Genomic DNA, 15,030 nt, shown 5'->3' on the forward strand with positions numbered 1-15,030 from the left:
TCCTGGTATGAAGCACCAAAAACACTATCTGATATGTACGTATTTTGAATTTTTTATTTCTTTTCCAGACCATATAAATGGATGAGTATTTGCGTTGACCCGCATCCTTCTTCTTTCCCATCTCAAACACATCATTCTACAGCATTGAGATTAACTCCCACTTCTTATTCTTCTTCTTTACTCTCTCAAACTCCAAACCCAAAATCCAAAAAGCAAAAAGAAGATGGAGAACTACAAGGCAAAATTCATGTGCAGCTACGGCGGCAAGATTCAACGCAACACACTCGACCACACTAAGCTCTCCTACGTCGGCGGCCACACCAAGATCCTCTACGTCCACCGCACCACCATAACCTTCCCCGCAATGCTCGCCAAGCTTGCCACCCTCTGCAATGCCGCCTCCGCCTCCGCCGACGTCTCCTTCAAGTACCAGCTTCCCGGCGAGGATCTCGACTCCCTTATCTCCGTCACCGACGATGACGACCTCGAAAACATGATGATCGAGTACGATCAACTCCACAGTGCTTCTCCTAAAACTGCTCGCATGCGACTCTTCCTCTTCCCCAACCTCCCTCTTGATTCTGCTGCCGCTTCATCTGAACCCGAACCCGACCCGGCCGTAAGGCAGTTACAGCTTCCTCCTCCTCCTCCACCTCCTCCTTCTTCTTCATTATCTTCCCGTTTGGTTGGTCCGTTGAGTACTCATGGAAAGTACGATGTGTTTATCAGTTTTAGGGGTGAGGACACGCGCACCAACTTTACTTGCCATCTTCACGAAGCACTGTGCAGAAAGCGAATAAAGACCTTCATCGATTACGAGCTTCACAAAGGCGATGAGATCTCGCCGTCGCTCTTTCGCGCAATCGAGGATTCGTATGTGTCTGTTATCGTCTTCTCGGAGAACTATGCTGACTCCAAGTGGTGCCTTGAAGAACTCGTGAGGATATTGGAGTGTAGAAAAGAATATGGACAGGTTGTTATACCTGTGTTCTATGAGATTGATCCATCACATGTAAGGAAGCAGAATGGAAGTTACAAAGAAGCGTTTGAGAAGAAGCACATGCAAAATTCCATGCTTGATATAAACAAGATTCAAAAATGGAAGGATGCTCTGGCTGAAGCAGCTGATTTGGCTGGCTGGGATTCTCACTCTCGCTCCTATAGGTAATGATTCGTTTGCTAAATAGTAAACTGAGAAATTCTTCATTATTCAGTAAATGGATTCTACTAAATTGCACTTTACCTCCCTCAATTTAATGTAATGTGTATTTTAGTCTCAGGTCTGATTGATAAATTTTTAATCCATGGTGAGCAAATATAATGAGCAAAATGCCAAATGACGCCTGGAATTTGTTTCACGCCTCAAAATGTCCTTTGAAATTTCAACTAATCTAATTTGAATTCCAAATTTTGATGGTGACAATCAAGTTTATGATAATTCCATTAAGTCTCAGTCACAGGGAAGTTGGGCAAAGCGAAGATGAATCCAAAGACATCAAGAACCCACATTTGAGAATTTAAATTGGGTTAAATGAAATTTGGGGAGCTATTTTAAGGCGCAAGACAAATTTCTAGGGTCATTTGGATCTTTACTCCAAACTTGGTATAAAATATAAAAAATTTTTATATCAAAATTGTATATTAGATTTGTTCATACCTAATGTATAGTGCAATTATTTTAGGGGGAACACATATTTAAGAAAGTTCAAGGATAGATTTGCATATATAGTTTTAAGGAATCTAAAAAATCTAAATTGCAATCAATGCGCTATAATGAATAATGGTTCTTTCACTTAACAATTAAAATTTTTATGCTCTATTTCATACTGTAGGGATGACACTGAACTCATTCAAAGGATTGTCAAAGACGTTTTGCAAAAGCTAATTTACCATTACCCACCCAATGATTTTAACGGCCTTGTTGGTATTCAGGAAAAGTCTGCCCCTTTAGAATCACTACTAAGAGAAGCTCGATCGGTTGGTATATGGGGGATAGGTGGGATAGGCAAAACAACTATTGCGAGATATATATTTGACAAATACTCTCATGGGTTCGAAGGTTCATGCTTCTTGGAAAATATACGGGAAAGATCAGGAGATCATGTGCAAGGACTACATGATTTACGTGATCAACTTTACTCAGTGCTGTTGAATGAAAAAGTTCGCCAAAGTAGCACAGCAAAATCAACTTTTGTTGAGTGCAGGATCCGCAGACAAAGCAATTTCATAGTTCTTGATGATGTGAGTAGTTCAAAGCAGTTGAAATACCTGGTTGGGGAGCTTGAATCCTATGGTCCAGGTAGTAAGATCATCATTACAACTAGAGATAAAAGTGTGCTGCAAAACCGGAGAGTTGAGAAAATACATGAGGTGGAGGGGTTAGATTCCCCTACATCCCTAACATTGTTCAGCTTGAATGCATTTAATGAAGACTCTCCTGAAGTGGGATATAAAGAGCTGTCAAGAAGGGCAGTTAACTATTGCAAAGGTGTCCCCCTAGCCTTAGTAGTGTTGGGTTCTTTCCTTCATTCTAAAACTGAAGCTGAATGGGGAAGTGCGCTGAACAAAATCGAGAAGATTCCCAATGAAGAAATTCAAACTGTGCTAAGGTTGAGTTATGATGAGTTAGATTATGAGGAGCAACAAATATTTCTAGACATTGCGTGTTTTCTTAAGGGAGAGCTAAAAGAAAACATAGTTAGTCTATTAGACAGTTGCAGCCTCTATCCAGTTATTGGCATGAGATCCCTTCTTGATAAGGCTCTCATAACTATATCTAATGATTCTGTAGGGATGCATGACTTGATACAACAAATGGGTTGGGAGATCGTTCGTCAAGAATCTATTGAAAATCCTGAAGATCGTAGTCGCCTGTGGGATCTTGACGATACTTGTGATGTTCTCAAAAACAATAAGGTAACAGACACTCACATTTCCTTTTAACAAGACTCTCATTAATTTGATTCAATTTGCTTTTTTTCTCTGTGCTTTTGTCAGGGCACTGGTGCAATTCAAGGCATGAAGTTAGATACATATCAAATTCGACAAAACCTAAGCTTGAGTGTTGACACTTTCAAAAAGATGCCTAATCTAAAATATCTCAAATTCTTTATCTCCATAAGGGATCATGGCAAATTATCTGGTCTGCAGCTTCCTGAGGAGTTGGAGTCTTTTTCTGAGAAATTAAGGCACCTTGAGTGGCATGCATATCCTTTGCCTTCTCTACCGTCAAATTTTTGTCCTGAAAAGCTTGTCACTCTTCGAATGCCTAATGGTCAATTTAGAAGACTCTGGAACAAAGTGCAGGTTTGTCCATGTGTATTACCTTGCTTCGGATTTTAGCCAGAAAAAGGCACTTTCCACTAATGATTTCCCATTGTGATGTCTCCATTTTCTTTGTTATAGGATCTTGTTAATCTGAAGGATGTAAACCTAGCTGGATGCCAAGAATTGGTGGAGCTCCCTGATCTGTCTAAGGCAAAAAATCTTAGAAATGTGGATCTCTTTGGCTGTAGAAGTTTAAGCAACATCCATCCATCCATTTTATCTTGCAGCACACTTGAGCGTTTGGATCTAACTGGCTGCTCAAAGCTTGAGACGCTTGAAAGCCAGACTCATTTTAAATCACTTTGGCACCTCAATGTCAGTGGCTGCAAAAGTCTAGCTAAATTTTCTGTGTCTTCAGAAGAAGTTGAAGTCTTGGATTTAATGATGGGAGTCAAAGTGTTACACCCATCCATTGGGCGTTTCAGCAAAGCAAGAATCTTACATGTCGATGGGCATCGACTTGAGAATCTTCCAAAGGAATTGTCTTGTTTGAAATCTCTTGAGACGCTTTCGCTACATAGATGCAGCCATGTAAGCTCCAAAGAAAACCTGCATCTCGTGTTTAATGGCTTGCAATCATTGCGTGAACTGTATTTTATGGACTGTCATTACTTGTTTGAGCTCCCCGACAATATCAACCAGCTATCGTCGCTACAAAAGTTAGCTTTGGATGGAAGCTATGTGGTGAGGTTGCCGGAGACCATCAAGCATCTTTCAGCACTGGAAACATTGTCATTAAAGGGTTGCAGGAGGCTTCAATCTTTGCCAGAGCTTCCATCATCCATTATTCGTTTGGAAGCAGACAACTGCACATTGTTGCCCATAGCATCATCAAGTTTAACAAATTTTAGGCCGAAAGAAGATGGCAGAAGTGATGATTCCTTTCATAATTGTGTGAATTTCCATGTACAGAAACATACTGATTCATTCCATCAATATTTAAGGGACTTAGCGCACCGATATGAGTTAAGAAGGATTAAAAGAAGAGGAGGGGGAGGACGAAGAGCAATGTTTGCAGATATCAATTTCAGAATCTTCTACCAAGACCACAGAATACCAAAGTGGTTCACGTATCAAACAAAGGGAGCTTCCATAACTTTTGAACTTGATCAGCCTTATGATCTCTGTTCTAGTTTCGTTCTCTGCGTTGTTATCGCACCCGGTTGGCCTTCCCCAATCAAATATGGCCTTATTCTTCAGTATCAATGCCACTTGGAAGATAGTGACATGAACAAATATTCAACTAGTAAAATTCTTCTTGATGACGTTCCTGCAGAACGGGATTTTGATCATATTTATATGTCACTTGACCGTGGTGGCATCATAGAGGCAATTAAGGCATACAAATTAAAATACGGGAGTCACAGCGTCAGCGAGTGTTACAATAACCTAAAGGTCACAATTGAATTCTATTTCTACTGTTGCACATTTCAGTGGAATCAGGATCATGACTGGTTGATCAGAGAGTGTGCGGTTTATCCACTTGTTGCCCCTGATTCTCGGTTGAAGCAGGTGGAATTGGAATTGGAGCTGGGCATGGAAAACAAAAGGCCTAGGGGTATTCTTGAGATGGAGCATACTGAAGGTGGGGTTGGAGTTGGAAGCTCCAGTGACCGAGGACCACTCCCTTCCACAAAGAAACTCAAAGAACTTTGCTAGTGGACACAGGTTTCTTTCTTCTTCTGAATTCTTAATTTCTTACTCATGTATTAACTTTCTTTTTCTCTTTGTAGCTTCTCACAACGTGATGATAACTTCTTTTGAAAAGAAAGAAAGAAAGAAAAATAAATTATTTTTACAACATTCTTGACAAATTCTGAAGATGAAATAAGATTCATGAAAATAGTTTGACTATTTGTAGCTGAAAAATATATAATAATATAATAGATAATTTGGCTCATAATCTTATAGTCAAATTTTATAGTTATTCATGAGAATTCGTATGATTTTGATTTGGTTTCATACATAATTTGTTCTCAACAAGTTTTTTTTGGCTCTATTGTTTAGACATTGTTACCTTAAATTCGATTTATCCAGTTTAAAAATTTCCTACCATAATATTTTTTTTCTTTGTCCACAACCTAAACTCAACACTATTGAAAAGGAAATGAGTTTGCTTATTACTTAACCAATGGTGTTTGTTACTAACTAGTACATATTTGACAAGGTGGCAACAGATTAATTAATTTAATTTTTAATAACCTAAAAATATATAATTTTATTCTTAAATCATATTAATCTATTTTTTTTCTTTTGATAGACTTGATTGGAATATTGGATATGATACTTTGGCCCCTGAGGAGGGGGTTGATTGGTTGAATCAGGGGTATTTAAACTTAACACAACACTAAAATAGAGCCAAGTAATGGTAGGAATTTCCTGAAATGGCTAGTTGTGCATGAGAAGAGAGATTAAATTGTGCTTAGACATATTTTTCTGAAATTATAAACTTAATAAGAAAAGTTACCAAATCTAATAAATGTGAAGAAGGACACATTTTGAGGTTTGTAAAGCACTCAATTTTGTAGCAGTTTACTACTCCTTTGGGAACTAAAGAAGGTTTTTGGTCGCCTTTTAATCTTGTAAAGAGCAGTCTAATGTTTGGATCTGGAGAAAGTTTGACTATTTTAAACTTTCTCTAGTTTAAGTTTGGAATTAGAGAAGGTGGACTTGAATACGAATAGGGGATCAAATACGATTTATGATGAACACACTAATCCATTTAGCTGACTGCACAGTATGTTATTGTTACTGGGATCAGAGAGAAAAATTAAGAGATTAGAAGTTTAGAACAGCTTGTTAAAACTGTTACTACAACATTATTCTAGGATAAGGTTTTAACTTCTTTTGTGAAAAAGATTCTCGAAAACCTTCCCATTTCTCATTCAACTTCTCTTGCTTAGATATTGCACTTGCATATGAGACTTCAGAATTGTTAATTGCCAACATTAGCTCCTTGCTTTCAGCTACCCAATCCTTAGCCTCATCTGTTAGTTTCCTCCTTTTGCCATCGCATTCTTCCAAGTCCTTATTCAACTTGGTCCGTTTCATTTGGATGATTTTTCTTTGTTCGACAAGAAATCGAATTTGTTCGTCAAGATCTTCAACCTCTCTCTCAACACTTTCTGCTTGAATCTTGTATTGTTTCATTCTTTCTTTTACTAATTCTTGCTGTTTCCTAGCATCTAACATTTTCTGCACAAGTTTTTCTTTTTGTTCCAAGCGGCTAGTGTGGTCTTCAACTACTTTTTGGGTCGACGCAAAACTTTTGATCAGATCCTCAACAGAAGATGTCATGCTTTTGACAAGCTTTGTTATACTGGGAGAAACTTCTTCATCTGATGCCTGTTCTATGCATTGCAAAGAAATTTGTAACTTGTGTTGTAATTCAATGTCACCAAGAATGTTTTCAAGTGACTTTTCGAGTATGCATTCAAGATTATGCAGAGCTTCCCTTATGGCAACATCGCTTGCAGAACAGGCTGGTTTCAGCAACGACTTCTGTCTTCCCAACAAGATGCTCTCAAGTTCAGCAAGAGGATCTTCATCTGGCTCATCTTCGACTTTAGGTTTGTCGAGACCCATTCTTTCCTTTTTTCTTTCCTGGTTTGGTTTTTCAACGGTCAGATCATTAATTTCAGGATGAACCAGGAGTTGTCTTCTTAGTAGCATTGGATTTTCTTTATAGTGCTTAGATCCTCCTATGGTATTTGGTTGATCATAAAAGTTTTGAAGTGGCATGTCTTCAGGCGCATATTCTTTGCTGGCTGAATCTGAATTAACAAGCAGATCCAATCCAGCATCAAAATCAATTGGCCTTTCTTCATTTCCTTTGCTTTTGACCTAGGCAGTATAATCAGATTGACAAAATGACATTGTTGTTATATTTATAAAATACTAAAATGGAAGTGTTAATGTTTTATACTTTTAGCACATCATAACTAAGATGAATGAGAAAATTTTTCAAAATAAAACAACCATTGACTTACAGCTTTTGTTGACTCTGAGTTATTTTCCTCAAGACCTTTTCTATCACCATTCTTGATTTTCTTGCAATTAGATTCCATTCTCTCTTCTACATCAGAAAAATGGTCTGTACTCCTAGGATCTATTTCAATAATCTCAGACTTCATTTCTTCTGTGGCTACAAACAAGAAACAAATGATAAGTTGAAAAACACACACACATACACAAAAAGTGATAGATTCAACACCGAGTAAAGACATACCTTACTCGAGTCCTATAACATCTTTTGATAAATTCGTTGGTTTTCGTGTAAAGACTTTACTTCTTGTATTGTGTGATTGTTAAAACTTAAATATTAATGCTATTTATTTTTTTGGTTACATATATAAATGCTATTAATTAATCATCAAAGGAATGAGCAACAACCACAGATGCACACACTATAAAAGATTAGTCAGAGTTACATACCTACTTTCCTATCGCAGCAACATTGCACGCATAATTCCGTTCCTGGATTCTGCATCCGGCTTCTCTTGCTGCTACTTTTCTCCTTGTGTGACCTTACTTTCTTTCTAGTTTTTGGTTGTGGGAGTGGAGGGGTTGAGGGAGGAGGGGGAGGGGGAGGGGGAGGGGGAGGCGCAACCAGATTTTGGCTGTGATCTTCGGAGGCATATGGATATAACCATCTGGCTTTTCCAGATTCTATCTCCAATCCCTTCTCCAAGTCCTTCCTCTTGTCTAAATCCATTTCCAGTTCTGGTAAAACACACTGCAATTCTGAATCACTTATGAGGTGTACACCACACTCTTGAATAGCTATAGATCCATCAACTTCCCCTGTGTCAGCTGTTACACTGAACTCAAAATAGACCTTTGGTTCATAAAATCTGAGAATGTTGTCACAATGGAATGGATCATACAATAAATAAACATGATCCGAGTTCAGCTCACTAACTGCTTTATCTTGCCATGTAGCCTTTAGGCCTCCTGCCAAATTGCATTCACACTGTATTTTTGCACCGCACTGCTTCAGTCCATTGGATGGTGAGAGAACCACACAGTAGATGAAGCCCAGCAAGTTGGAACAGGTAGGAAGATGAACGGTAATGGAGGAAGAGTTTGTTATTCGAAATGTGAATTGCTCGGGGACTCTGCTTCCTGGTAAACAGGCATCCATACAGTTATAATTATAACTATGGATGGCCACATGGAATCTTCTTACCAACACATTGTGAAATGCAGCACTCAACATTGTTAAATGCAAGCTTTCCATGATAGAATACAGTGAGTTTCCATTCAGTTTCAAGCTATTCTTGAATGAAATGTGTTTCGTCTTTCCCACCATCTTCATCGCAAAGCTTTTGAAATTTGATACTGTCTCCAATGAGGTGCAGTTAGGGGCATAGAATTCCTTGATGAAAGACGGAAGCTCCGGTAGGCTCAGAAGCTCCCTGCAATTCTTTAACGACAGAATCTCAAGCGCTAAAAGATGTTTGATGCTTGTAGGCAAACTCCTCACACTGCTTCCATCTAGCCTTAACTCTTGTAGTTTCGATAAAGCGCCAATGTTGTCGGGAAATTCAGACAAATTAGCACAATCCTTCAGATGAAGTATCTGTAGAGATCTCAAGCCATCAAACAGCACATGCAGTTGCTGCTTGTCAATTACTAGTCCACTGTAAGAAAGCTTTAACTCCTTGAGTGATGTCAAGAAACATAACTCCTTTTGAAGTTGCTTAAGCTTCAAACCTTCTAAATTGAGCCATATAAGATTAGGTAGATTCCCAATTGATGTGTCTAGCGTCTCAATTTCTGTGTTGCTTAAATCCAAGTTCTCAATTAAATCAGATGACACTGCAAATTCCTTGAGACTTGAGCACCCACTGACACTAATATTCTTCAGAGATTTTAAATGCTTTTCACCTTTCACAGTCCCCAGATTTGTACACCTATCTAATATCAAAGTGGCAAGTGTATCAGAGGACAAAATAGATGAATGAAGAGCACACAAACTCTCACAACCTGATAGATTCACCCATTTAAGTCTTGACGCCTTCGACAAATCCGGAAGCATTATCAAATGTTTGCAATCACTTAGGTCAATGCCCTCTAAATTATCAAGTTCCTACAACAAATTATAGTGGAAAGTAAGTCTTCAAATTTGAATAGACATAAGAAAAAAGAGCTTAGGTATATGTATATATCCTTACCTGTTTTCCCCTCCAAAGTTGTTCGACACGACTGTGCGGCATGCGAATTTCAACAAGCAACTTAGCATGAAAAGTTGAAGGAAGAGACTCTAAAGGATATCCATTCCACTCAAAGTACCTCAGTTTATTGGAAAATGACTTAAGAGCTCTTGGAAGGTACACATGGCCAGGACTCTGACCCAAGGGGATATAGAATCTTAGAAATCTCATGTTATTCATCTTGTTGAATGTGTCAACACTCAAATGAATATCTTTGATTAGAGATAAATCTAACGTTATGCCTTCAACTGCATCAGTCCCCTGCAAAAAAAGGTGATGGAATCACATTAGCAACAGTTTCCAACTGAAAGCATGTCTAAAAGAAGTTGTCTACATTTTCTTACCTTATTATCTTTAAGTAGAGCACGAACTTCAGTATCCCTCAATCGACTTCGTCTTGCAAAGTCTCCGCTACATTCTCTACGCACTATGTCAAAACCCATTTTTTGTAGCAGTTCATGCATTTCTATTGTGTTGTTATATGAAATGGTTATCAAAGCTTTATCTTCAAGAACATCTATTCCACTACTTGCTTCAAATCCACAGGCATCTAGTATGCTTATGACATGATCTTTCTCTTCTCCATTGAAAAAAAATGCAATGTCCAAGAATATCTTCTTCTCTAGATCATCCAATCCATCATAGCTTACCTTCAACAAATTTACAATCGTCTCATTGGGATACTTGTTGAGTTTTCTCAAAGTACTTTCCCAAAATTTGATGCTTTTCGAACGAAGATACGAACCCAAAACTTTCAAAGCTAAGGGAATGCCTCCAGCATACTTAACTGCCATTGCGGCGAGATCTTCATAACCCCTTTGAGGATGAGTTTCCTTGAAGGCTTCCAGGCTAAAAAGCTGTAGAGATTCAGATGCTTTCCATTTCTCAACCTTATATATCCAATCAACTCTTCCAGCAAGCAATTGCCTATTTCTTGTAGTTATGATGAGTCGACTATCTTCACTTAGATCTCGAAAATCTCTACACAAATGTTCCAATTGATCAAGACTATCCACATCATCTAGCACAATGAGGACCTTTTTGTTATTAAGCCTCTTCATGTCGAATGCGAGTCCTACCAAGTTAGATGTGGAAATTTCTTCCTTTAACAGCTCGAACAGAAGCCTATCAACTGAGATTTCTTTCACCACAAAGCACACATTGTCATACTGAGGAAACAGTTTGGCAAACAACACTTTGGCAATGGTTGTCTTACCTATTCCACCCATGCCCCAAATTCCAATTATTCGAACTCTTTTCATTAACAATTCGACATTTCTGCAGATTTCTTCAGTTCCAACAAGGCCTTTTAGTTCAATAGGGTGCCTCAAGTAACGCTTTTGCAGTACATCATTAACCACGTTTGCAATCAGTTGAGAATCGTCCCTTGCAAAAATGATGGGGAAAAGAGATGTAAGGAAGTATAAACTAAATAAATTCATCACAAATATGAAAACTAAGTACAGAAACTATGAATTTATTTGGCTTTTTTTACCATTCATAATTAACAAAGAAAATAAGAGTTCATTTACCATTTCTTTCTTACCTTTTATCCAAGTTTATATGCATTTAAATTTTGCATGACTGAAATATACATTAATCAATAGAAATCTATCATTTCAAAGCATTTCTCTTAATATATTATAACTGTGTTATGAAGTGAGTGTTGCGTGTGCTCTTAGCCTCTAACACTTCAGATAGTGTTTGGTACTTATGTAAAAGTGAAACATTCACATCATGGCAAAATGTTCTTTTTAAAGAGAACTACAAAAGCCAGTACTGAGAAAGATTTCTTCATTGATATGGATACTTGATATTTGTCTTCTCTGAAAGATTATGGATATTTGATAAAATGGTCCAACCATAACTTAAATGTCAAACACATGTTCAAGACCATAGAGACTTTAGTTCTTATATGATATATTTTGTCAACGCCAAAATATTTCCGGTACCATTTTAGATGTTTACTCGATTTTATGTAACTTACTTGTGGTTCCGAGAGTCCCACCCAGAAATATTGGCAGCTTCAGTGAGAGCAGCTTTCCAATTCTCTACTTTGTGTTTGTTGGAATCACTGTATCTTCCCTCTGCACAAAGATCACGCTCATGTTTTGCAAATGCCTTCCCATAACTCCCACTTTGCTTTCTTATATGAGATGGATCTGTTTCATAGAACACTGGAATAACAACCTGGCCAAAATCCTTTCTGCATTGGAGAATCTTGACAAGTTCCTCCAAGCACCATTTTGAAGAAGCATAGTTCTCTGAGAAAACCACAACCGATACATGCGAGTTCTCGATCGCTTTGGCGAGTGGTGGCCAAACATCTTCTCCTCTGTTGAGTTGATAATCTATGTAAGTTCTGATTGACTTTTGATCAAGAGCAGTGTAAAGATGGCTAGTGAAGTTTGTGCGTGTGTCCTCGCCTCTGAAGCTAAGAAAAACATCATATTTCTTGGTTGAGCAAGACATATCCGAATTGGTTAAGAAAGTTTAGTGCAGAAGATAATTAGAACAAGTGCAGAGTATGTGTGTGTTCATGGCCAACCTAATCACTTGGCTTAGATTGAATTATATATATAAAGCACCTAATATGAACTTGATAATCTTTTTTCCTTTATTATTCACCTGCATCCTTTGACTTGAAAGAGTGCGATCAATATGACTAAGTCCACCATTCAAAACGGGTCCATTGCGCTTTAATACAAAGACTTTTTAGAGTAGGGGCTCAACCGAATTTATTTGAGGTGTTTACTTTTCTGTGGAGTTATGAGATATTCGGATGCTGACAAAAAAAATTTGGAAAGATATTATCGACAAATCGTTTTTAAATAACTTAAAAATGTAAATTTTTTTTATAAATAATTAAACAAAATTTATATTTAATAAATAATTTATTCATTTAATCTGAATTTTTATGACAATATTTAAATAAATATTTAGATGAAAAAAAATATTCGAAATAAAATTTAATCTTTCGACTTTTTCTTTTTATTTTTCAAAAATATGTGGTCATTCACAATAAAAAATATTTTTATAAAAATTCACTTGATATAAAATTACTAAATTTTAAAGATAAAAAGATCTTATTTTCTATTAATACTGACAAAAAATCACATCAAAATATGATCATTAAAGTCTTTTTTTATAATATATATTTAATATCTAATTTTTTTGTTGTGCTTTTAAATTTTTTCGGACTTATTTGTTATTAGTATTTTTTGAAATTAATTTTATTAGCAATGTGAATTTTTTAATACTATTTTACTAGTTTACTCTTTTTGGTCCCCTAAACTTTGGTGTCTAATTTGTAAGGAAAAAAAAAAACCTAAAAAGTCAACATTTAAATTAAAAGTTACAAAAACAAATAAATTTTGAGTATTTGACATTTTCTTTAAAAGATAAATTAAATGCAATTGAAACATAAAATAGTAATTAAATATGTCATGGTTATTATTATTCAATTAAAACATAAAGTACTAATTAAATACAATAAATATATAAATTAAAAATGCTTAATGCATCAAAGTTAAATTTAAACTAAAGTGAGACATGTGCATTATGCAAGAGATAAATTAATTATACTACATAATTTATTCTTGTCTTAACCTGCGTCTTTGTAGTTATTTTTTTAGAGTTTGTCTGTAAAAATAAAATTTTTTCGGTCACTTAAAAAAATAAATTGATTAGATGATATGTAAATTAATATTAAATTTGAAGTGTTATATATTAAAAATATTTTGTTGTATAATTCTATATAATTATTCAACTAAATTGTGATACAAATTTGAATATAGTTTATTGTTTTAGGAATTTGAATTGATTTATTTTTAAAAAAGACATAAAATTTTGTTATATTAAAATTATACAAAGTTATATCTTTGTTTGTTGTTTCTATTTCTATATCTACTTTAATTGTTATACTTTGTCTTTTATGTGATGTTTAGTTTGCAAAAAATTAAAGAAAAAGTTAGAAAAAACATAAATGAGAATGAAAATACTAAATATGTAATAAAAAATTATAAAATAATTTTATAATCATGATAATTTAGTGAAAAGATGTGTCAAATTTAAATTTATAAATTTTTTTTATAATTGGCATAAGAGATTAAAAAATGTAGTAAAAACAGTATGGATTGAATAGGTGACATATATATGTTTGATCTTCTATTTTTTTTCTTAATTTAATGCTAATAGATTTGGATTTTTTTAATTTTGTATTTTATTTTAGAGAATAAAGTATAATCTTTTAATATTTATTTTGTAAGTAATATAAAAAAATATAAAAAATATTTAAAAATAAAAAATTATATTTTATTTTTTAAAATAAAAATTTAAAATTTAGAAGATTCAAGTAATAAACAGTGGCAGAGTCTCATCTTCTTGGCAGTGCTATTCATAATACTAGTCTTTCCTTTGTTATTTTTTATGGGTGACTTCCTTTTTTTTGGTGACTATCTTTCCTTTGTTATTTAGTTACGTTTATCTATTTATCTATTTATAATATATAAAAGTTTATATTAATTCTGAGTTTAAGTCTTTTTTTTGTTAACGATGCCACATCAGCAATTTTAATGACTTGGTAAAAGATAAAAATCAACCAATCACTATTTAGTAAAATATTTTAAAAAAATTAAAACAAAAAACTCTTATCTATTATTATTTAATTGAAACATCAAGTACTAATTAAATGCAATAAACATACATTAAAAGTATCATAATAATAATAATTATAAAAAATTTTAATTACAAATATTCAATTTCTACAACTTATACATATTAAAACTCATACTACTCTTCATTTTTTAATCTCTCGTATTAATTGTCAAAATTTTTTTAATTTATTATAATATTTTTATATGTTTTTCATTCTCATTCATTTATTTTTTTTAATTATTTACAAACAAAAAAATCGTAAGATAAAGTGTAACCATTAATACAGTTTTATATAACTCTAATATAAATAATTTATGTCTTTTTTAAAAATAAATAAATTCAAAATTTATTTAAAATATATTTTCTAAAATATTTTTAATATAATATTTATTAAAATATACTATATAGTATAAATAATCTACTTATTCGCACGGGCCTTACTTTAATTTATGTATGCGGGTCTCACTCTAGTTTATGTATGGTTGCTGGATGTCCTTAATGAAAATGTCTTTTTCAAGGGAATCATGTTTTTGGAATGCTATTCCCACGTAAACCTTTTGTGAGTCGAGTTGCTAAGAGAGAAAAATAACAAGATGTTTCCGTGTCTCTTCTCCCGTGAGTCGCTGCCTGAGCTATACTAATATAGTATAAATTTAAATTTTTATATTATTTACGGATGATTTATATATAAATTAATATTAAATTTAAAGACTAATTTATAAAAAAATATACAAAATATTTATTTAGCCATTTGTATATGATTTAATATAATTATTTAATAAAAAATACAAAAAAATATATTACTTTAATAATGGATGGTATGTATTAAATT

The 15,030-nt window shown here is 34.5% G+C and overlaps 2 protein-coding genes across 6 annotated transcripts; one reads left to right on the top strand and one right to left on the bottom strand.

Annotated features, from left to right (window-relative positions):
• Window positions 1–89: 89 nt before the first annotated feature.
• LOC112710162 (disease resistance protein RML1B) lies at window positions 90–9,140 on the top strand. Of its 4 annotated transcripts, XR_011865307.1 has the most exons (7): window positions 90–1,164; window positions 1,833–2,916; window positions 2,998–3,306; window positions 3,406–4,995; window positions 6,532–6,896; window positions 8,269–8,577; window positions 8,688–9,140. XR_011865307.1 is itself a non-coding variant. In XM_072202432.1 (5 exons), exons 1-4 carry the CDS (start codon window positions 224–226, stop codon window positions 4,984–4,986), a joined length of 3,915 nt encoding a protein of 1,304 aa, XP_072058533.1. In that variant the 5' UTR covers window positions 90–223; the 3' UTR covers window positions 4,987–4,995; window positions 8,269–8,406. The 4 variants fall into 4 exon arrangements, 3 of the variants coding, with proteins under 3 accessions (XP_072058533.1, XP_025618069.1, XP_025618068.1); XM_072202432.1 differs by lacking the exons at window positions 6,532–6,896; window positions 8,688–9,140 and having other exon boundaries at window positions 8,269–8,406; XM_025762284.3 differs by lacking the exons at window positions 8,269–8,577; window positions 8,688–9,140 and having other exon boundaries at window positions 6,551–6,683.
• Window positions 6,026–12,219, bottom strand: LOC112708797 (disease resistance protein RML1A). Of its 2 annotated transcripts, none has more exons than XM_025760727.3 (6): window positions 11,530–12,219; window positions 9,887–10,928; window positions 9,504–9,803; window positions 7,762–9,418; window positions 7,317–7,471; window positions 6,026–7,170 (listed from the first exon to the last, which is right to left on the bottom strand). In XM_025760727.3, the coding sequence occupies exons 1-6, from the start codon at window positions 12,012–12,014 to the stop codon at window positions 6,139–6,141; spliced, it is 4,671 nt and encodes a 1,556-aa protein (XP_025616512.1). In that variant the 5' UTR covers window positions 12,015–12,219; the 3' UTR covers window positions 6,026–6,138. The 2 variants fall into 2 exon arrangements, with proteins under 2 accessions (XP_025616512.1, XP_072058532.1); XM_072202431.1 differs by having other exon boundaries at window positions 7,317–7,465; window positions 11,530–12,218.
• Window positions 12,220–15,030: the final 2,811 nt, after the last annotated feature.

The sequence above is a fragment of the Arachis hypogaea genome, chromosome 9 (assembly GCF_003086295.3).
Source record: "Arachis hypogaea cultivar Tifrunner chromosome 9, arahy.Tifrunner.gnm2.J5K5, whole genome shotgun sequence".
Classification (NCBI taxonomy): domain Eukaryota; kingdom Viridiplantae; phylum Streptophyta; class Magnoliopsida; order Fabales; family Fabaceae; genus Arachis; species Arachis hypogaea.